This window comes from Calonectris borealis, chromosome 1, assembly GCF_964195595.1.
Source record: "Calonectris borealis chromosome 1, bCalBor7.hap1.2, whole genome shotgun sequence".
Lineage (NCBI taxonomy): Eukaryota > Metazoa > Chordata > Aves > Procellariiformes > Procellariidae > Calonectris > Calonectris borealis.
This window is the reverse complement of record NC_134312.1, coordinates 134,247,934-134,270,842: the sequence shown is the minus strand read 5'-3', so window position 1 is coordinate 134,270,842 and position 22,909 is coordinate 134,247,934. Positions and strand designations below refer to the sequence as shown.

Below are 22,909 nucleotides of genomic sequence, written 5' to 3'. Positions count from 1 at the left end.
CAGGCAATAACATCATCTAATGTGGTTCAAAACTTTGTATTAATACTAACTGGGACTGAATACCTCTCACTATTCTCTTTAGATGTCTCCTCATTTCCAGCCTAAATTTATTAACAGAAATTTTTGCCAACACTATCATTTAACTTAAATTCTTTTTGCACCTTTGCAAATAACAACAAAATCTATGCGTATTTACAGAGGGCAACCCGATCCTTTCTCAGTACTCTTTCAACAAGTTAAATAAGCCAAGCACTGAAGTTTCTCTTAGGAGAGGGTGACTATTCTCCTATCATCCTGGAAGCCTTTTTCTGCAACTCTTCCAGTACAATGCTGCTCTTGAGCACAGACACCAAGAACTGTAGGCAGCCTTCCCCATGACGTTTAAACCCAGTAGCTACCCCATACAGACTAACACAATCTGAATCCTAACACGGGAGGCAGGTAGAAAAACCAAAACTATGGGCATTCACGCTCACAAGATTCACATGTCCCTCCTCTTGCCTGCCTGACCAGGTCAGGTGGGGATCCCACAGTAAGCAGGTAAGGGTGCACTTATCTGTTTGGGTACACAGGAGAAGGCTGAAGAAATCTGCTACTGCAACAAGTTTTAGTGATATTTTGTCTCCACCACATTTAATTTTTTAAAATACATCTTGCTCTACTTGCTATGCTGTGCAGGTGCACTATTTACAACACACCCTAGACCAACAGCAGGAGCCCTGAAGGAGCCCAAGCCCAAAAAACAAAGAGGCGAACAATATCCAGTGAACGCTGAGTGTAGCATCTGCCAATGCTGCGTTTAGACAGCAGGCTGTCTGAAAGGGGAACCTGAGCATATTAAATTTAAAGGGCAATTCAATTTCAGGATATTGCTTGTCAAGCTGTTATTTTCTACAGCCATGAAAGGCAACTGAAACTGAGAAATTCGGGAGTTTGTTTGTTTGTAGAAAAAGTGAGCTTGTTTAAATTCCAACAATTCAAGGCATTCTACTAAAAAAGTTAACTCCTCCACGCCAGTCCGTCCTTACAGCAAAATAACAAAACCCACTCAGTAACAGCCTTGTTATAAGCTCTGTTCAAACCACAAGGGACTGAGCTTTTTTATTTAAAATCTTTCAACTGCTTGGAAAAAAGTTTCAGGGTGAGAGAAAGGGCTGTGGAATACATAGAAATTTTAAGTAGCAATTAAAAACAACTTAGAGCAACGGATAAAATACCTTCTAAATTAAGATAAATACTTTAATCAATTTCCATTAGCTGTCCGTACCTGTATCTTAATTTACGATAGAGGCTTTAATTTATTGCTCCCCAGGTAATTTTTAATTACTACAAAATTTAAACTTTGTAGAATTCCCACAGGTCACAAATTCTGGATACAATTGTCAAATTAAGCTTCTCTCTGCTATTTGTTTTCTGGCTGGCCACAGCAGTCTATTTCTTTGCATTACACAGAGTGATAATGACACGTACAATTCATGTGTAACCCAATAAAAGTCAAATTAGTCCTACAGAAAGCTCAAGCACTTTAGTTTCTAAAATCTGCAAACATTATGTAGCGAGAGGAGCTAGTTCTGCACTAATTAACATTGCATATCACTTTCTACTTAAAGGTCAGCTCTTAGAAAAACTGAAAGTCTGCATATGTAAATTGTTTTGAAATTTGCTATGCACAGAAATTAAAGCTCTTCTTTCCAACCCACATGCTCCTTAAGCAATCCAGGTCACTCCGATTTATCTCTCTCAGTCAATGCATGTCACTTAAGCATCTTTATTCAAGGTGTTACTCAGTTGTTCAGTTTGGACCTCTTGAGCATTAGTAGGGAAGAGAAAGATGCAAGAAAAGCACAAGGAAAGGCTTCTGAGCGGCTTTCTGCAGTAGCTACATCTCTTGGGAGCGTACACTCTAGTCATGGTGGTCTATGGTCTGTGAGTATGGCATTAACCTCAGAATGATCCAGGGATATACTACTGCTTTCTGCCTCTACCCAAGCAGAGTTTGAGGTCTCTGCCTTGAGCTGGTATCCACTATGAAAAACACATACTGTAGAATTAATTTCTGAAGCTCCACTCAAACAGAGCTATGGATACTGCTATTCTTAGCCATCTCTCATTGAAGGCAGCATGTGAGGGGTTCTTCGTCCTTTATCCTCATCTGCAAAGAGCAAGCTGAGATTCAAGATCTAGTACAAGGAAATACTACCACCTGTATTTCTCCCTCCCTATTCTCCATTCCTGCAACTACTTCAGATTCACTGAGTGATGGTTCCTCTCCTCCCCAGTCTATTCCGTTTGTGTTGCTTTTTGTTTAGTCCCCACTGGAGGCCAGTACCATCAGACTACCAACAAACCCTAGAAGATACCTTTCTGAACATGCCCAATCCACTAAACTAGACATGCACCACTTGTCACACCTATTACAGTTCTATCAACCCGAACTATCCAATTCCTTCAGCATCTATTTTCCTAACACAGTGAAGGCATACAGACCAAAACTCATCCTATTTAACTTTATACAGCTAAGATACTACTCAACTTGGGAAAATACCAGCCCTGGCTCCCTCTACAGAGAGGAAGATGCCTGCAGAGGTCATCTCAGTCTCCAAAGGGCTGAATAACTGGAGGTCATTAGCTTATCCAAGATGGTAGATTTAAACTGCATTTGCAAATACATACCAAACTATCAGGCAGGGGGGAATCAAACTTGTAGGGCACAATGTAAAATATGAAATAGTACATTAAACACCCTTCACTACAAATCCAGTATTTCCTTTGTATTGCCATATATTCCCCTTAATTCTTTTTTTTTTTAAACTTCAGTATCTGTTACTCGTTAGTAAAAAGCACTCTGCTCAGAAACAAAATTAAATACATTTAAGAGATCCAGAAAAGAATTGGCGAATAAACTCTATTACACACACACACATATCTTGTAGCTAGCCGGAATTGAAAAGACTCTTTCAGAAATGGGGCAGGAGAAAGGCTTCTCTGACGAACAGCTAAATTTTAATTCTCACTAAAACCATGGTACCTCTAAGATTCCTGAAAAAATTAGAAAATAATTTTGAGCTCTGATAAGACAGTCTGTTTTCATTAACTACTTTTTTTTTTTTTTTTAAAGGAAAACAGAGTCCAAAGCTACAATTTTAATGAAACCCTCAAAGTTTGGCTTGAGGCAGAAACCAAGAATGAAAAACTTCAGTAGCTAGCCAAAACTGTAAGCTACTGGTAACTAGAGATCAAAAGAAGTCAAATGGGAAGCCTGCAAGCCGTCTAAACATAAAAGTTACTCTAGGATCACTCTGTAACATGCATACATACACACACTTGCAAAATAGCATCTGGCATACCTGTCTGAAACAATGTAGAGGGGCAGCTACTGATTCAGTCTCTTTCAGATAATCATCCCAATTAAACTGTTCTGGAAGACATAAGATAAAAAAAGACCACACAGACAGTTTTTAAAGGAAACTTAAATTAAAAGCAAGGTTGGGGAAAGAAAGGGACAGAAAAACACAACTATCTTGTAGAATACTTTTTTTTTTTCCCCCCCCAAGAACAGGATTACTCTCAAACCGAAACTCCACCTTTGAAAAAACACGTGACCCTTGAAGGAGCTTCAGGAGTACTGTTAATTCATAGAGGGGATCACACAATAAGCAAAATCAATATAAACCTTCCCCAAATTCTTTTTTTTTTTTTTTTGTGGTCCACATAACAAAGATATAAGTCAGGATATCTAGACTCAATTCTCTGCATAAAGACCTCCCAAGCATCCTTGTACAAATCATGTTAGCCCTTCTGTATCTTAGTTCTCCTAACAGCAGGACTGATATGATAACCTCATAAGAGTACTGAGATGATATATGTTGAAAAACACAGACACATGGATTCTGTTGAAATATATGTTGAGAATACTATCCCCAGTCCACTAGAAAGCAAAAGGATTAGTACAGCCTTCCAACTGCATCTTTGTCTCTTTTCATCTGAAGTCTGATAAAGGGTAAATATTATGGCAATGTTAAGTAACAGCATCATGCTATTTTTTCCAGTCAATACTGGCATTGTTTATGTGCATGGGTGAGTGTATTCTGCATTTGATTTAATCAGTGTTATCAGTTTTGCATGAATGGAACAGTACGAAGTACTAACATCAAAGATATAAGCAAGCATTACTTAAATTAATATAAAGCACAAGAGAAAAACTACAATGGCACAGCTAATGTTTTTGTTCCTAAATTATCTAAGTGAGCTCTTTTGCTTATTTTTCTTGTTTGGGCAGCTGGCATCTTTCTGATGTTCCTGAAGAGTAAATCACCCATGAACCCCAAAATGATGCAGTGATGCCACCCAGCGGCTCAGCAACGGCCATTCACATGGCCAATAGCAAAATCCTTAGTGATGATGGAGAAACCGCACCAGGTTTACCAGTAATCCTTCCAAAAACACCACTGGGCACAGTTAAACACACCTCTGCAATTTTCAGGAGAGAGGAGAAGCAAAGAAACAATCAGAAACAATCAGAAAATGGCAGCATTTTCCAGCACTCGCACACTGCTTCTCTGAAGGATGCGTGGTGGCTCGAACCCACAGTCTGCCTGCATTAGCACAGCATTTAGTTGAAAATATATAGTGCCTCAAGCAGAAGAGAACTACTCCCTTGGCCTGCTGAGATCCTCTTTTTTTGGCATAACAGATTCAAAAGTGTATGAGTGATTTGTCCTTGGCACTGCAGAAGCCATGTGGTTGTTAGCTACGTAATAAGTCAGTAAAATCTCAAAAGCTGTTAATGTGGTAGCTCAAAAGCTGTGGACTGTATGTAGGCTGGTAACAAAGATGTTTCCATACAAAATCTTGGAAGTCTGCCTATTTCGGAATGAAAATTTTATTCACACATTTATACAGTTACATCGATTTTGTGTTACTCACAAAACGCAGGGTACATTAACTTAAGTATATGTTAGATACTTGTATTTCAGGAAGGCATGCTCAGGAAATGGCTCTTCAGAGCTTTCTCCAGAAAGTAGCCTCCAGATCCGTTGCTCTTTTCATTGACAGGCCAAGGAGGCTGCAAAAATTAAATATGATGAACTGCTAGCAAAGTTTCATCTTATAAAAATTCTTCTTTGAGTCTAATAATAAAGTTGCCACTTCAGATTGACATCTGATTTAAAAAAAAAATTGTTTTTTAATCAGAGTTTACCTTAGTAAACTTTAAAGTACCCAATTCAATAAAATTAAATCTAGCAAAAAGAAAATATTAGCTATGTCCCAGCTGCCTCAGATCTAACATGATGTAAAAGTTATAACCATGAATCAGAGCCTCGCTGTGTTACGGACCATCCAAATATAGATACTTGAGAGACAGCACCTTTCACCAGGAGAAACCCCCCTTCACCTCCTATGAAAAAATTATCTCTATATAGCAGCATTTCCCAGATTATAACAATTGAGATAACAGGACTGTAAATTTGGTGGGATGACCCAAAAGCACAGAGGGAAACAAACAGGTTTTTTTTTTTCCAGGGAACATTTACTAGAAAGACACATAAGGTAACAAGCAGCCAGCTGCAGATAAAGCCAAGAGGAAAACAACATTGCCTGGCTCTTTGCTTTAAATCCTGGCTATCAAAACCTCTTTTATCAAGCAGAAACGATCTGAAGTTTCAGTTAGAACCTCTCCACCTGTGAAGATACACTGTATTAAATTAAAGCCAAGCTCTCAGAGATGGTGCTAATCATCATTTAATTACTGCAGACACAGAAATACCAGATGAATGTATGTTTGCAACATGTAAGATGCATGCATAGGAAGATAATCGCATTGCAAAAAATTTCTACACAAAAAGCTGCTCAGTGTGCACAGTAAAGAAGCAGTTGTTTTATATGTATTTCTAATTCTAACACCCTTGAAAACATGAAACTTCTGAGAAATAGAAAATCTTAAGAAAATTAGCTCGCACTAAATGATGTAACACGCATTTCTCTTCCCACTCAAACCTACAGGCTGAATTAAACAGCTTAAGAAAAACCCATTATGTAACAAGCACAACTTTAAAACCCACCAGCAAAGTGAAAACTAGAGAGAGAAAGGACTTTCTAGGCTGAAGAACAAATCATCACACACCGGAAACAGGGGGGGAAAAAAAAAAACACACATCAGAAGGTAACTAGGACATTTTGTAACAAAAAATTAAAGAGTTTGTAACCAACACAGAAGTGAGACTCTAAAACAGTGATCCAAGACAATCAGCATGGGCAAACAGCCTGACTAATTTAAAAATGGAGAAAATAAGTTTATGCCATAGTTGCTTGCATTATTGGCAATGACCCATGGGTCAATGATCCTTGATGTTCTCTGCAATGCTGTATTAATACCCGATCATTTCTCATCAAACTTGCCAATACAAAGTAACTCAAGCTAAAAGGGATCCCAGGAGCTCTCTAGTTCAGCCTCCTGCTCCTCCAGGGTTCCAGCACCCTCAATGTGAAGATTTTTTTCCTTCCATCAGGTAGGAATTTCTCGTGCTCCAGCCAGTATTTGTTGCTTCTCATTCTTCCACTGCACCGATGAGGAGCCTGGCTCTGTCCCCTCTACAGCCGCCTGTCAGGTAATTGAAGACAGCAAGACGATCTCCCATAAGCTTTCTCTTCTTTCAGCTGAAGAAACCATTTTTCTGGTTTCAGTACCTGTTTTCTGCTTACATCTTGCATTCCGGCTCCTTCATTTTTTTGGTGGACAGCCAGCCAGCTTGCTCCAGTATAGCAGCGTCTTCCTTGTACTGGGGAGCTCAAAACTCAACACAGCACGCCAGATGCAGTCTCACAAATACCAAAAAGAAGCAAATCCCTTCTCTTGGCCTGCTGCCTACAGTTTTGCTGATAGGACTCGGTATGCAGTTGATGTCTTTCACCACAAGAGCACACTGCTGGCCTACACTCAGCTTGCTGCCTGCCCGGGCTCCAGGGCCTTTCCTGCACAACTGCTTTCCGGGCAGCGCGCTTCCCGCCTGGGCTGCTGCAGGGCTCCAGTCTGCCCACGCCCGGGAGGGACTCTCCATTTGCTTTTGCAACCCACAGGGTTCCTGTCAGCCCGCTTCTCTAGCACGGGGAGGTCCACCTGAAGAGCAGCCCTGCCTTCCAGCCTACCGGCTACTCCTCCCAGTTAGATGTTGCCCACAAAGTAGCTGACAGTGTGTTCTGTCCAGTTGTCCCCATCTGTCAGTGAGGCATAAAATAGCATCAGCCCTAGCACTGACCTCTGAGAAATGCCACTAAGCTACCAGCTGTCAGGTGGATTTTGTACTGCTGATCAAAAAACCTTTGTGTCTGGCAGTCCAGTCAATTTCCCATCCACCTATCCAAACCACATCTCACCAGTTTGGCAGAAAGGACACTGTAGAAACTGTACAGAAAGCCTTGCTAAAGCCAAGATGAACAACATCCACTACTCTGCCTTTTGTGATAACTGATTCTGTAAACAAGGGGAATCAGTCACGCACTGTTCACACTTGGCAAATCCACTTCAGCTGTTCCTAACCCCATCTTTGTCCTTTATTTGCTTGGAAATGGCTTCCAGGAGGATTTTCTCCATAGTCTTCCTGAAGACCAAGGTCAGGCAGGCCAGCCTGTAATTCCCCAGGTGCTCCCTTCTTGTCCTTCTTGACACTGGGCATACTGTTCGCCCTTTTCCAGTCATCATAAAAATTCCCCAATCGCTATGACCTCTCCAAAATGAGAGAGAAGCCTCACAGTGACATCAGTCAACTACCTCAGCACCTTTGGAGGCATCCCATCTGCTTCCATGAATATGTGAATACCCAATCTGTTGAAATGCTCCCTATCTTCTTCTACTGTACATAATGCTTCAGTTTAGTTTGTCAAAATTTTACAAAATTTAAATTGAAGATTAAAACTATGATTTAAGTGTCACTTGTATATAGGTAGAGTTTAAGGTTCTGGTTTATTTAGCCTAGTTTAATACAGTATCACTGTAGTCTAAACACTGTTTAAGCAGAAGGAGCAACTCGTGTCTTCTCATCTCATCCTTTGGCATGCATCTGAGACTTTTGACAGAGAGATGTATCTTTTCTAGTCTTCAACCCACCACCACTCTTTGTCAAAGACGAGGTTTCTTTTTAATTTTGGTTTACATACTCTTGCAAACATAGTAGTTTAAGTGTAAGGTATTTCACATTCTGCTTTATACCTTGTACCTCTTTCTATACGTTGTGATCATTCAATTAGAATTTTTCTCCTCCTCCTGTCTTTCCCTACCTACTTTAGTCTATTTTTTCACCTGTTCCTCTCACACCTCTAGATGTCCCCTCCTCTTCAACTTTTCCTATCACACATCCCCCTGAAAACTCTGGAGATTTCCTGGATGTTAGCCCAAAGCATTGTAAGGCATCTTTCTCCATCCAGCACCAAGAGGCTCGCTCTTCTTCGTTGCTACCAACAAGCAACAACACGGGATAAAAATTATCATTTCATCTATAGAAAATCAGAGATCTTGCATGATCTTGAGCAAGGCACTCCTCTCTAGGTGTTTGACATAGCTGAGTCTAGATTTCATGAGTAAATTCAGGGCTCAGACAGTAGGTTAACAGCGTAGTCCTAAGTGGAAGAACACAGATGACAGAATAAGGCTTGCCTGCTTAGCACTGCTTCTCCACAAAGCTTTTTCAACACCTTGCTCTCTATTGCAGAAGGAGACAGGGACCGTTTTCCAGTGACTCATTAAATATGGTTATCTTATCCACATATGAGAAGCACTCTGCTGGTGGGGAGTGTCTTACGGGGCTCCGTCTGTCATGTCAGACAACATTATTTTAAAACACAGACATGCTATCTCAGTCCAGTTTGCCTGGAGCTCCTCTTACATTGCAGAAGAGGGAAAACAAGACACAAATACACCTGCCTCAAAGTAACAGGGAAGAATACCAAAAATGACTGCTAGGATCCCAGGAAATGGAAGAATTAAGCTTGGCAAATGTAACAGCAGAAAGTTGTACTATGGCTGGTGGTAACAGGGTATTGTATCTTGTATGCGAAGTCATCACCTCAACTACCCAGCCACCATGTTAGTATCTCAGCACATTCACTCAGTGACTACACTACTTACAAGGAACTCCTCTGCTGGTACCCAAGAAAAGCTCTAAACCAGACTATCTATTAGGAGTCAGAGGGCACAAAAATGTAAGCAAAGTGAGAGTTTAAGTAACCCAGTGATATTTTATTGAGAATTAACTAAGGACTCCTGAAGAGATTTTCAACTTTAGTCAACAGCACTCATGACATTTCCTACCGCCCCAGATTCAAGCAACCAACATGAACATATGAAGCATATATAAGGATGCTGCTGCCCTCTCACTGCACCTCACAAAGGCCAAATTGCCAGCAAACCCATGTATATGCTGCCCTGTGGCACCTGTTGAGGACAGTAGAGGCTGTCCACTAGATAGCAGAGGTTTGGTAAGAAGCTGGATCATTTCTGGTAACTGTGTAGTTTCCTCAGTTTATTATAAACAAAAAAGTGATTTGAAAACAGATTAAGTTTGAAGTAAAATTAGAATCCCAGGCAATTTAATGCCATTAGCAATACTAAAAACTCAGGCTATTAAACTGAAAAGCCTTTCTTTAGCACGAGCAAACACATTAAGGAAAAAGAAGATAACAGGCAGAAAAGGTATGAAACTGGGAAATACAGGATTAGAAGAACAGACAAATAAGTAAATGATCTAAAAAAAATTAATGTTTACACAGCATCTTTGATTATATATGCAGAGTACTTGTCTTAGCTAGTGAAACTATCAGGCTCAAGTCAAGCAATTTCAACCATCATTTTCTATACCAAAACATACTTTCCCAACAGAGTTAGACAAAAGCAGTGGTATATTTTTAACTACCCACCAGTAATAGCCAAAAAGATTGCAAAAAAGCCTCAGGAGATAGTACAATCCAAATACACACTTTTTCTTTTAGGGTACCTTAACTAATAACCTGACAGCTGCAATACCTACCACTTTTTAAAGACGGGTTGTTTGCCTGTTGATTCTTTCCATCTTTCTCTTTTTTAATATTCTTTGAATCTAAAAGACAAGATTCCATTACATAATAAATGTAATATTCACATCATAACGATGTCCAACATAACACAGAATGCTTTCAAACAATACAGAACGTCTTGTTCCAAAGATTGCCTTGCTTTTATTCATTCCAGCACATAATCAAAAAGGTATTTGTACTATAAATTTAATCACTGCACTATTTTTCTTTCAAAATACATTGAGAAGTACAGCATGAAAAAGCAGAGCTTTTGACTACTTTATATTATGTTATCAGAATTAATCTAGTTGCAGAAAATGTAGTATTAGCTCCATGAAGAGCAATTCTGCCCTAATTTTTAACAGCTTTACTCAACCTACATGTGATTTGAGATCCTCAAGACCACCAGATAGCTTTTTAAATCTTGTCTAGACCACTATGAACTGAGAAACAAGAAAAAAAACACCACCCTGAAGTATGAACATGAAAGCATATTTCTGAGTTAAAGATTCCATCCTATATTCAAATTCTTGAACACTCAAATGCAAGCAGCTACCTCAGTGCACATTTCAGTTATTTAAAAAAAAATAAATTCAGAACTATCTACCATTCATCTCCACACAGATACAGAAAGGAGTTTGTCATATTTCATTTTTGCCAGATTTCAGCGCATATGAGAGACACAGAGGGGGACTGGGAGGCTAGAACGGAGAAGACGGAGCCAATTCCACCTGCTCCTTTTAGTCTTTAAAATATGTTGGTTTGGTGACTTGCTTTTGACACTAGTGGACTGAAATTCAAGCACAATTCAAATATGACACCGAGCTGGCAAATGAAATGCAAGTACATTTTCAGATTTAATAAGGTTATCAAGCTCTGCATGGCTGAATAACTCTCTTGGTTTGCAAATGCCTCAGCATCAGGAATGGGGCCACTCCTCCGGGAAGGTGCCTCAGCTCATGCCTTTGGCCATCCTAGTTAGCCTGAACAGGTGAAGGGATGGTTCACTTGTACCAAAAGATTGTATTGGTAGCCAGTTACTGTATCTGCTTGCACTTAAGTCTTTAGCTAGTGATTGGCTTGCATTTGAAATAAAAACACTCCTAACCTAGAATAAGAGGGATTTGGTGATCAGAAACACTTGAGATACACTTAGTTGTTCTGCAGCAAAGATTACGCCCTAATTGTGTTTCTCTTCTATGTTTGCTGTAAATAAGGCTTTTCTTGAAACAGAGAGTACCGACGAGCCATGTGTGATGTTGATCATTTCCGCCGCACTTCTTTCATTATTCATTGAGGAACTGCCATGTACAGCAAGAGCTGAATCATGACAATCTTCTGTCAACAATCCCAAAATCCCCCATCCATCAGCGAGGAGGGGATAAGCCATCCACCTGGCTCTGCGCAGGGTAGGATGTGGTGCTCCTTTGGCCAGGGCATAGCACAGGCCAGGGACCCCTCAGGGGCAGCCAAGCAGGGCCTCACCAGCCACGGCCAACCCACCACCCCAGCCAGGAGCAACCAGGGGGGCACTGGGAGCAGCCCCAGCCCAGGCACCCCCCTGTGGCTGGGGTTGAGGCCGGGCCGGGACATGGGCCCACAGGTGGGCCCAGCCCGACAGGGCCCATGGCCGGGCAGCACAGGGCTGTGGGGAGCTGGAGACCAGTCCTGCTGCAGCCTCGCTGGGGCAGGGCTGACGGCCCCGAGGGGCTGATATGGGGTCCTGCGCCATGGGCACAGTGGGGAGAGCCTTGGTGAGGGTTGGGCATGGACATTAAAGCCTATTAGTGCACTCAGGGCCGAGACACCTTCCAAGAATAACTTGGGACTCCACAGTCCTCCACAGTCCCAGAATACATACATACAGCTACATACCTGCTCAAAATATGCTGCAAAAGTATCACCTGTTTCTCCTAAAGCAGGTATGGAAAGTACCCAAGATCCTTTGAAAAGGAAAGAAAATGCTCTGTTTACTCCTTTACTTAGTCTTCTTTCTTGACTTACACACTCATTCTTTTGGAAAAAGTTTGCTTTGAAACATTTTCTACATCCCTGAAAGCACTTGACAGGTTCCCAAAGAAAAATCCTTATGGAGGTCAACTTCAGAGAAATGCTGAAATGCTTCTGGATGGTGCCCAAAGGGCTCTAACCCTGGTACTTCCTCAGGAGTAGGGCTTTAACCCACGCAAGTGGACACCCTACAACCTGACAACAACTACCAGTGGGAACCTGAGAAGGGACAGCGGTAAAACTAGTCCAGTAAGAATGATGAGACACAAGGATAACATTCACCTTCTGCCACCTACAGATGAAAGTATATTCCATCCAGCCTCTCTGGCATTGAACTGAATCCAGCTAGTTTTCTACTGGGCAGTGGCAATCACTAACAGAGCTTTTTGTCATGTTCTACAAGCTCAGTTAGTCAGGCTTTCCCAAAAAGTCATGGGACTGTTGCAGACATCAGGCTGACAGCTTACCGAGTACATAAACTTCCCGATCTGCTTATGTCCGAAGAGGAAATCCAACGGAGTCCCACATAAGCGACTTACTGAAGAAGAGAACTAATAACTGCTTCCTGCGAACACCCAAAGCTTGAAAGGACAAAGTCATGAAAGAGTATCTACCCAACAGTGCCAGATTTCAGACAAGGTGACAGCTTTTCATGATAAGAGACATCAAGAAGAGGTGAAAGAATGTGAAAAACCACAGCCTGGACACCAGATGAGTTCTCGCTGACAAACACCACCCGAATTATTTACTTCCTGTACCAGTTAGGTTTACTGCCTATCTCACAAATATCACAGCAAATATGAATGCTGACATGGAGCACTCAGCAACCCATTTTTCTTATCATCAGCTGTTAGATAACTGTAAGAGCAAGAAGAGATGAAGACATTCATGAGAAGAAATAGATTCCTCAATAACAGTTTAAATATCTATTTCATTTGAGGTAGAGGCATCTTCATTCATAATAAACCCAAAGCACCATCACTATTACTTGTTTTTGATGGCAAGAAATCTAATCTTTAAAACGTCCAGGTAAAACTCACCCAGCACATGCAAAAGCATCCAAAAAATAAGTCTGAATAAAGCAAAGACTGTTTTCAAAGGCTCCCCTTGCTTTTAGGCATTCCAGCCCTCAATGTTTAGAAGACCGCTATAAAGCTGGAGTGTTTTGTCTAAGCAGATGAAAAGCTACTAGCAGTAAGAATTACTATCCTGTTTTCACATGAGATACCCTGTATCTACTACCACCTCAGAAGAGCTTCCCCCAGTCTATAGTTCACAGTTGCTATGATGCCTTGGTCTGGTGTGCCTCTTCCAATGTCAGTAGTCAGGGTGGATAAGAATTTATGGTTTATTTTTAAAAGCAACATTAAAGAAAACAAGATTAAAATCCAATTTTGTAAACATGAAATACGTGTGTGATTTTTTTTTTTAATGTGCACTAATCTACGTTTGAGATTTTGATATCCTGAATTCTAGTAATTTTAGTTTCCAACGATCACTGAAAACAAAATTAAGACATGGAAGACTATTAAGTCAAATCACCTGGCTGAGGAAGATGACTCCCTCAGCGCAAGACCCTCAGTTTGGTCAAACTTTGAGGACAAACCTCAAAAATGAGGTTATAAAAGGGGGAAATACTTACACAGGTACAGAGAGTATTTTCTTTTCATCTCCTCTACCTAGCCAAGTTCAGACTAATTCCCTCAAAGCTGAAAAGTGGACTTGAAAATGGGAACTTTATTGTTATGTTAGAGACAGAAGAGACTTCTGATTTCTAGAATAATGAAGCTCACGGTGACAAAAAAAACCAAATTCAATTGAATTAATTATCTATGTTCATTCCTCTCTTTATAAAGTCCATTTTTAAAGAGACAAGTTTGCATTTACTTTCCATTGTAAAACACAATATGTTTTAGATCATTTTGTCAAAACACAAATGAAAATGAAATGCTGCTACTGTGGACTTAATCACATGCTACTCAGCTCTTTTTGGAAAAAAGCAAAGAACAGGATATCATTTTCAAAGAAAGTGTTAAAAATATAGCAATACATGTATGTATATAGAGAGCTAGTATATTCATTATGTAAATATATATATACACACACACAGTTAGCCTATAATAATACATATAGGCTAAATACTTGTTTTCAAAACCCCGTGAAAGACTGTTTTCTTCCAGATAGCAAGATTAGAATACAGCATATACCAAAATTACAAAAGAAGCGTATTCTATTGTTTACCAACTAACAGTTTTTCTACAGCACACTTTATAAACTAAAGCAGTAGATACAAAACAAGATTAGATTATTTAACATAGTGCTTTCTGCTTACCGATTCAAAACTCCATGTGTTTACGTTTTTCCCACCCTATCTCTAACTACAGAATTCTTCTGCTGATAAGATTACTCAACAGAAGACAGGCAAGAGCAACCACATCTATCATGCAAGAAATTAGAGACAAGGAAGAAACCAGACAAAGCTATCTTGACTGGGTTGTGAATGAGACAAAAAAAAAAAATTTACAATCAGAAAGGGCACCTTTAGAACATATGATCTGGTAAAGATAATCCTGGTGACCACTGTATAGTTCCTCTTATAAACTCCCAAGCTCAACTCCAGCTTCGTGTCCAAAATGCTTTAAAAATCCACAACACTTCTTTCTGGCAAGAGTTAACCTTTCAACAAACAAGACGATTGCTTTGTCTGCATGCTGGGCAAGCATCTCCTCTGTCAACAGCATTAGTTTTTATTACAGATTGGTGTGCTACATGAGGAGGCACAATGTATCATCTTCTAAGACTTGCTATTTGCTTGCTGTCCAATGTGGGGGAAAAAGCAATTTGCAGTCATGCTTTTTAAATTTCTGCAGCTAGTTCTTAGCCACCTTAAAGTCTTCAAACTCTGTCAGGCGTTCAAAACACGGCAAGAGAACACTTTTCTCAAAGAAATCCCTTGTTTCTTCCTGATGGACGTGAAACAACTTTGGGTGACAAAAACATTTGCTCTTCCCATGCCATGCAGTTACTCGCCTTCAGATGAAGTTTACTAAGACAAACCCAAGACTTATCATTGCTCAGGAAGAGGCCTTCTCCACTCCCTTCCAGACAGGGTTGTGAGCACCTTTTAGCTACCCTTCACCAAGCCTCAGTGCACACAGGTGAGGATATCAAGGCAGAGTGAGTATGAAATGTCTGCTTTCCCTTCTTTCTGTGCTTCCCTAGTGGGATTCTTATCTTATCTGCCCGGAACAGGGTGTCTCTTAGTATATTTAGACAACAGTCATGCAGAAAACCTATAAGAGAAGGGGACAGACTTCCTCCATAAACTCTTGGTACAACAACTGAATGGATGACTCCTGCCATAACAGAAAATTTACTATAGCAAAAGACAATTATTTACCAAGGGAGCACGCAAGCACATAAAGCAGCTTGGGCTGAAGGTGGAAAGCTCGAGAGAAGTACAAAAGTATTAGCAGCATTTTATGGGGGAAGACTACCCATCTGAAAGCTTTGAAAACCAGCAGCAACCTGGTTTTACACAGTGGGTCTTTCTCTCTTCACGTTCTCTTTGTTTCACCAACCCAAACGCCCTTGTTACTTTTTAAATCTCACTCTTCATTTTAGCACTTAACTGAAAATTAACTTCTGCAGATGTGACACAGCAGAAATCAAACCTTCATAGTGCATTGTGCATTTGTGGATTAATCTCTTAAAAAAATGTTCATTTTATCTTCAAGAGCTTGTGGAAGACAGCTGCTAATGCCATTCGTTGTGGTAAAATCTGATTCCTTGGACTACTTAGTTATCCTCCTGCTAAATTATGTGCAGTTACAGAATAAAGCACTACATTTTATTTAATGTCACACCTAGACACACTCTTAAATTTTAGAGCAGTATAATGGCTTCAAGGCTGTCATAGGACAAAACTGCTTTGGTTGAACTTGTATAGAACTACAGGATAAGCCGAATTTAGCGTACTTACTCTAAAACAACATGAAGTTTGAACTTACCTGTGTTCAATACATACCATAACCTCTCCTCTTCAATCTAACAGTATAGTAATTGTCAAGTAATAACCCACCACCTTCGAAAAGAGAAAGAAACAGGTTCCCTATTTTCTTTCCTCTCGGATAAAAGCTACGAGGCCTTACCTTTAGCTGCTGTTCTCCCCATGGTAACACTTCTGTGATCTTCCCTCTCACAATAAAAAGGCTGAAGTTGAAAGACCAGTTAATTCTTCCTTTCAGCACAACAGTTTCCTGTGGAGTAGTAATACAACAAGTTAGGGGGGAGGTTGTTGTTGGGGTTTGGGTCGGGGTTTTTTTGTTGTTTTTGGAAAGGAGGATTTTTTGTGTGTGTTGGTGTATAATTATCTTGCTGGTTTAAAGTTGCAAACGTTTAACAAGCTATTTGTAGAAGAACAGCATGTAAACAATGGCTGTATCAAAGTAGCAAGGGTACAGAAGAACCCAACCTTTTATTCCATTGTTTTAGACAGTTCGTTGTATAATGATTTGCATTTTCTGTGGCTTTTTAATACAGAGAAAGATATAAAAAATGCTTTATTCCTTTTTCCCCCAACAAATATTACTGAAAAATGGAAGAAACACTTTTATAACCCACTTGTCGTGCCTCACTTGCACAGAGTTTAGAAATCTGCAATTTAAACACCTTTGGGTAAAACACACTATCTTTCACAACTACAGTAGAAGGGGGACAAAATACTGATGTAAGACATCTACACATAGACACAAGTGCTCATTGATACCCCTGCCCACTACCACTTGTAACAGAGTAGAGAGAACCTGTTAGGGGAACGTTAACTGCAGATAAAAGCAGCGAGCCATATTCTTGTAGGGTTTAGAAACTAGAAGGGCCAAATTAGTTAAACCATTGTAACATAGCAAAAACAAACTTTATTTTCTGTGTGTGTTACTGTGATTTTCTACTCCAGCATCTAGTTTTCAGAACTTTGATTGTGTTCAATTCAAGTCAAACTTCATTTGAAGCTCTTTAGCCTCAAAGCAACAAAGTCAGCAAGTTTATTATCCTTTTCCATTTACTGCTCAAGTAATAATGGGTAAAAATATATTCAAATTTCTGAATTATCTTCTTTGATCATTTCCTTTCAAGGAATTCTCATGAGGTTGAAGTTGACATCATCAAAAGTTCACAGGTTTTTTTAAATTTAAATATGTGCACACTGTATCCAAGATTAATTTTGCCAAAGGTAACATTTTCAGAAGCTACACCTTTCCAGTGTTACATAAAAGCAGTAATAGTTGAAAAGCAAGGTATCTACTAGGAATTTCTTGAATCTTATACTCACATGCTAAAATAAAATAATTACACATACATATTGCATATAACAAGAGAGGTGTCACACAGCCAAGTATTTTCCAGAAACTGTGACATTTCAGTGAAATTTCGAGGAACTTACACACTATGGTGATGGATTGCATGATGAAAACTTTACACAGTGCAAGTCTCATGGCTAAAACTAATTAAATATGTTTTTAAAAATGCCAATGACTGAAGAATTCATTTAGTGTGTGTGTGTGCTGTGTGTGAACATGCTGGACAGTTATTACAAAAAAACCCTCAAGATTGAGACTTGAAAGCAGATATAAATAAAGCCGAATACTAACATAAAATAAGCAGGTTTTGCTACACAATAGCATTCATAGCATAAGTGGTCATCAGGATTAAGAACAGAAATCCTTTTAAGCTATCAAATGAATTTGAAATACTTGATATTTTCATAGACTCCCCCAAAAATTCAAAGCTTTTCTGCTGCAAGTGATAAATCGTGAAAGGTGATGCAGAGGCAAAGTAACTGTTTTTACAGATTACTTTAAAACAGTGCATGTTTTTTATCTTTTTGTTCCAAGTACCAGATTGCGCTTGGTGCAGTAATAAAGATTCCAACCCCGCAGTGATAGTCATCAAGTTTAGCACAACCGGAGCGTCTGTCAGAACATAAAAAGAATTCCAGCTTTTCATTACTTGTGTTGTACCAGATAGGCTATTTTACAGCATGCCCACCAGCCTGTTAAAAATATAAGACAACTGAAAGTTCTAAAAGCGCTGTTTGAAATGGGGCAAACACAACTGCAGGAATACAATATACTACTATTTCGAAGAGGTGCTACTTAAAACACAGTCACACCTACAGTATTCAATTTAAGAGCCGCTATTAAATTAGCTTGTAGATAGTGCTGTTTGTCACAGAAAACATTCAAGAACGGTATTTCTGAGCCTCTATCTAACAACTGCTACATGCTGCTGAATTATAGCAAAATGAAAGCCAGTTACCCCCAAACAGAGCAGCGTCAGTCTGAAACAACTTCAGTTTTTCTTTTGCAGGAGCAGACCTAGGAACAGTTTTCCATTGCCTTGGGTAATTAAGCGGCAAACCCTAAGCAAGGCAGTTACGTCCTTTGCTAACCAAGACAAGAGTCCTCTTACGTTGCACTCACCATCACCAGCCTGGCTCAACCCACAGCACATCCGCCACAGAAGAGAAGAAAACCACCAGCAAATACAGGGGAGAAACCTCCAGGGATGTTTTGGCAAAATTACATAGAAAGGACAAAGCTCATTGCATTCTTGTATGTGCACCTCGGCAAGCAAGCCAAGTCAGTGATACAGAAAGTTGGGGTTAAGAAATTAATCTAGCAGCTTCTAGAAATGAAGGGAAAAGATGAAACAAAACAAGGTCAGGAATATACAAGCAAACGAAGAAATGCAATGGCAAGGCTGAAGCGTAATGGCTTTAGGATGCACAAAGCACCAGAATGAAAACCAAAGTTACAAAAACCAAGTTAAGCATAGTGATTGTCAGTCACAGACAGAAAATGCCCCAAACCCACTGATTTAGGGCACAGAAGTACAGAATCCATATCGTAAACCAAGGAGAAACTGTTTGTTGTAAATTAAGAGGAAAAAAAAAAATCCATGAATCTAGCATAACATCGGATTCATCATCAAAACATCTTCAATTCAAAGAGCTGTGGAGGATCTCCACACTCACGAACTGTATTATTTACATCACGTACACCTCAATTCATAGTCATAAAACTCATAAAACAGTTTTATTCTTTTGCCGACTAGGTTCCCTTACATCAACTACTTTTTTAAAAATCAGATGCAAAGCATTCATCTGTCTTTAATTCCTTACTGAAGTTTTTATTGTTAATCCCCAAATCACTTCTACTAGCCACCTCCCACTGTGCAAGCCCTTTGTCAGAAAGCAGTATATTAGTAGACAAGCCTAAGCCTTCGCCCTCTCTGCACTGCTACTACATAATACTAGGCGTCAGAAAACAGGACGGAAAACATTTTTTCCTGTCTAACTTTGCTCTTCTCATTTTGAAAGAATTACTCAAAGGACATGTATTTGAAGAATACTTCAAAGAAGCTAGTATTCTGTTTTTCCTGCTATGCATCTCCATTATCCTTCTCACTGTAAGCCAGGCACTCAAGTAAGCCGAATGTCCTGAAAAAAATCCTGCATATTTAGGGCTTCCCAGTGCCAGTGCAAGTTTACCTTGAGAGCATGCCCGCTCATAAAAAATACACAACACGGAATTGTGGAGATAAATATAACATTTAAAAGAAGCCTAAGCAACCAGTAAATTGTAGGCTTAGTACCCACCAAAAAGATTCAGGTTTTTGTGCCAATGACTCTGCATGTCAGGCTCAGAGGTAAGACAGAGACACCAATTTTAGGGCCAGTTAGCTCTTTGACCCTATCACTAGTATAAATGCAGTAACTCAGACCTCATCGCTGCCGTCCTCAGGAGGAGAAGGGACAGTCGCCAATGGGCAGCCTCTGCCAGGTAAGGACTGAGGCTATTCTTTTATACAAATACACAGCGCAGAAGAGAAATCTCACAAAACAACCACTTTGAAGCATCAATTAATTCTTCTTCATTTTAACTTGAAACACAAGCAGATGTTTTTCAGGCTCAGTCTGAACAAGGAGTTATACTTGCCCCTCTCTTTCTTCATTCTTTCTCTTCTACAAATGCTTCCAGATCAAATTTCCATACACGAGGGGGGAAAAGAATTATACATAGTTTGAACAGCAAAACCAATTATAAACAGAGAATAGGCACAATGTAAGCCTAAAGAAATATTTCCCCCCAACTCTCTTGTATGTACAAGTCCTACATTTGTGTTCACCACCAGCATTCATGTGCTGCTGGCTTTACAAACGTAAGAGCCACCAGTTAAAACTGCTGGCCAGTATCACCACGCTCCCATCGCTGCTACCGCTCCTCGTCTCCTTCCTCCCGTTTGTTACAGCCAACTCTGCAGAGAGCCCTTCAAGAAAAGGACCTGCACTGCCTCCTCCATGGACCGACAGACAGCGCGGCAGCCGTGGCTCCCACTCCAGCTTCCACGTATGGGTAACGTGTACCTACAGGCACCAGTTGCTTCCCAGACAAGTGTGACTTTTTTTGAAAGTGAACTGCATTCCTTCAAAGTTATCCTTCATGAATCTGGAATACTTTTTTTTTAAACCTAATCATCTATTCATCCGTTATCTCTTAAATAAAAACCCTACTTCATACCATTTTCACAAGTCTTCAAGGGGCAGAAAAGAGGCAAATAAAGACAGTAAGATTAAAGGGAGTATCTCTATAACGTGCAATACTTCCAAATTTCCAATACTTGAAAATCTACTTTCCAGCAAGTTACCCAGTGTGTAGACTCATTTAGTATACTTCAAGACACAACAGCATATAATTCCTTATTTCTGTAATAGAGATAATCAGTTTACACCTTTTAGAGCATACTGTGGCATCATTATAGAAAAGGAAGATCTCAAAGGCTCAAAGCAAAAATGTATCAGAAGATTGTAAAATGTAACACAAGCTTTGTAGTTGTAAAATCAATATTATTTCGCATTACACATATGTGATTTCAAAACAAAACCTAAAAGATCAGGTCTTCTTTCATTTATGCACACAAATATATAATCAGTCAGTGTTCTGACCAGAAATTTGATCCAAGTTGGAATCTCTTTTAGTTCACATTCTTCGCTTAAAAAAAAAAAAAAAAAAAAGAAAAAAAGAAAAAGAGGGAGATTCTTTCAATGAAAGGAAATTAAACTTCCATGTTTTCATCAGCAGAACTTCTAATGAGCTGATGTATCTGAACACCTTCTCTTCTAGTTGATAAAAACAGAGCTAGAAGAGATAGGCTTTTGTCAAATTTACAGGCTTTCCAAAGAGCAAATATTAGCTAGCCATATGTATTATTACAACAACTAAGTCTGAATATTTCTTAAGCTGTTAAAGGAAAAGAGTGTGTACTTAGTGCTTTAAAATATCGTTTTGTTATGTCATTTGCCTTAACATCAAGAAGTAATTTTCTGCACTTGCAAAATTCCGCAGAAAGTCACCAACAGTGCGCTGCTCACTATTTATGAAGTGATTAGCATAAACAAACTTTTAAGCTGTCAGCAGTAAAATACTGCCTGTAAATGTTCTGCCGTCTCTCCAGGTAAGTTTACGATCTGCTTTAGAATATGAGCAACTGTAATTACAGTAAGTCATACATTTCAAGACTACAAAAAATCTCTCTAAACTCTCAAACTGTACTAAGTGTATTATTCAGTACAGAGCAAGGCATTGTGTATTTTAAAAAGCAACATTAACAAGGTTCAGACCAAAGATTTGTCAAAAAAATTCCTGAAACAAGAAATAAATACTTATAAATGAGAACAGCAGAAAAGTAAGGTCTCCAAATTAAACAGCATAGCTTGTATCAATGGACAACAGAAACAATTTATGTCACGTAGGGTCAACATTTACTCATTTGACAGTAATTTTAAAAATTAAAGTTTAGAGCTGCTCTATGGCTACCAGTGGAAAATAAAAATAGCTTCTCTCCTCTTCCCCCCCTTCCCCATCCTGCTTTAAAAGTCAGAAGATGTGGGGTTGTAAAAACCTGAAAAAGGAAATGGTATGTGTGAAGTCAGCAGTTCAGCAAAGTGGCTGACTGGCCATTAACAGCTTTAAATATTCTTAAAATGCCAGTCTTCCCACATGAAAGGGTATTTTAATGTTATATTCAAATAAATAAAAAATACAGCTCACAGCACTTACATTTCTATCTCAAGTAAAACCGCCCATTTTAGTAGTTTACTAGCACATATTTACAGTAGCACAAAAGCTCGACAAATTGTTTAAACATTTTGGTGAATTCGACTCACTGAAACCTCTCTGCTGTTTTCCACTTCCCCCTTCAAGCCTGGAGTACTCTTCCTGAAAACATTCATCATCATCATTCAACCTGGCTTTGTTCAAATGCCCAACTCAAATTTCTTTCATAAAGCAAACTAAATTATGCACCAAAAAACCCAACAATTTTGTATTATTAGCACTGGCTAAGAGCTACATACCTGCATGAAATTCTCTCTACACCCTGATACATCTCCTCTGCCTTCAGCTCAGCCTCCCTTGACACAGAAGAGAGCTCTCGAACTATTTGTTCTGTGAGGCACCGAGCATACTTTTAGCACAGTGTAAATAGAGCAGGTAAGGGAGAAAAGAAGTTGCTGTTGCAAACGTAGTAAGAGATGCCCAGATGCTAGAGATCCCAATAGAGCTTTTCTGCGCTTGTCTTTGGCGGACAACAAGCAATACCACCAGCTTTAAAAGCAGCAGTCAGAGAGAGGATGTGTACATAAGTGGACGAGGGGGAGAAAGACAAGCAGAGGAGGGATAGTGGAAAAGGGATTTTTACAACCTCTTAGGCAACTTTGGCTTCCTCCCATCTACATTGCATCCAAACTTGAACAGGACTGTGGAAGCTCGGTTCAGATACGATCCAACAGAGCCCA

General features: G+C 39.6%; 1 protein-coding gene across 1 annotated transcript in view; it reads right to left on the bottom strand.

Annotated features, from left to right (window-relative positions):
- Positions 1-22,909, bottom strand: part of SCML2 (Scm polycomb group protein like 2) — a 71,155-nt gene that overhangs the window by 40,750 nt on the left and 7,496 nt on the right. The window contains exons 2-4 of the mRNA XM_075175377.1: positions 16,206-16,313; positions 10,020-10,088; positions 3,348-3,418 (exon numbers count right to left, since the gene is read on the bottom strand). Of these exons, the coding sequence (XP_075031478.1) occupies positions 3,348-3,418; positions 10,020-10,088; positions 16,206-16,227 (162 nt within the window). The 5' untranslated portion in view covers positions 16,228-16,313. The remainder of the gene's footprint in view (positions 1-3,347; positions 3,419-10,019; positions 10,089-16,205; positions 16,314-22,909) is intronic.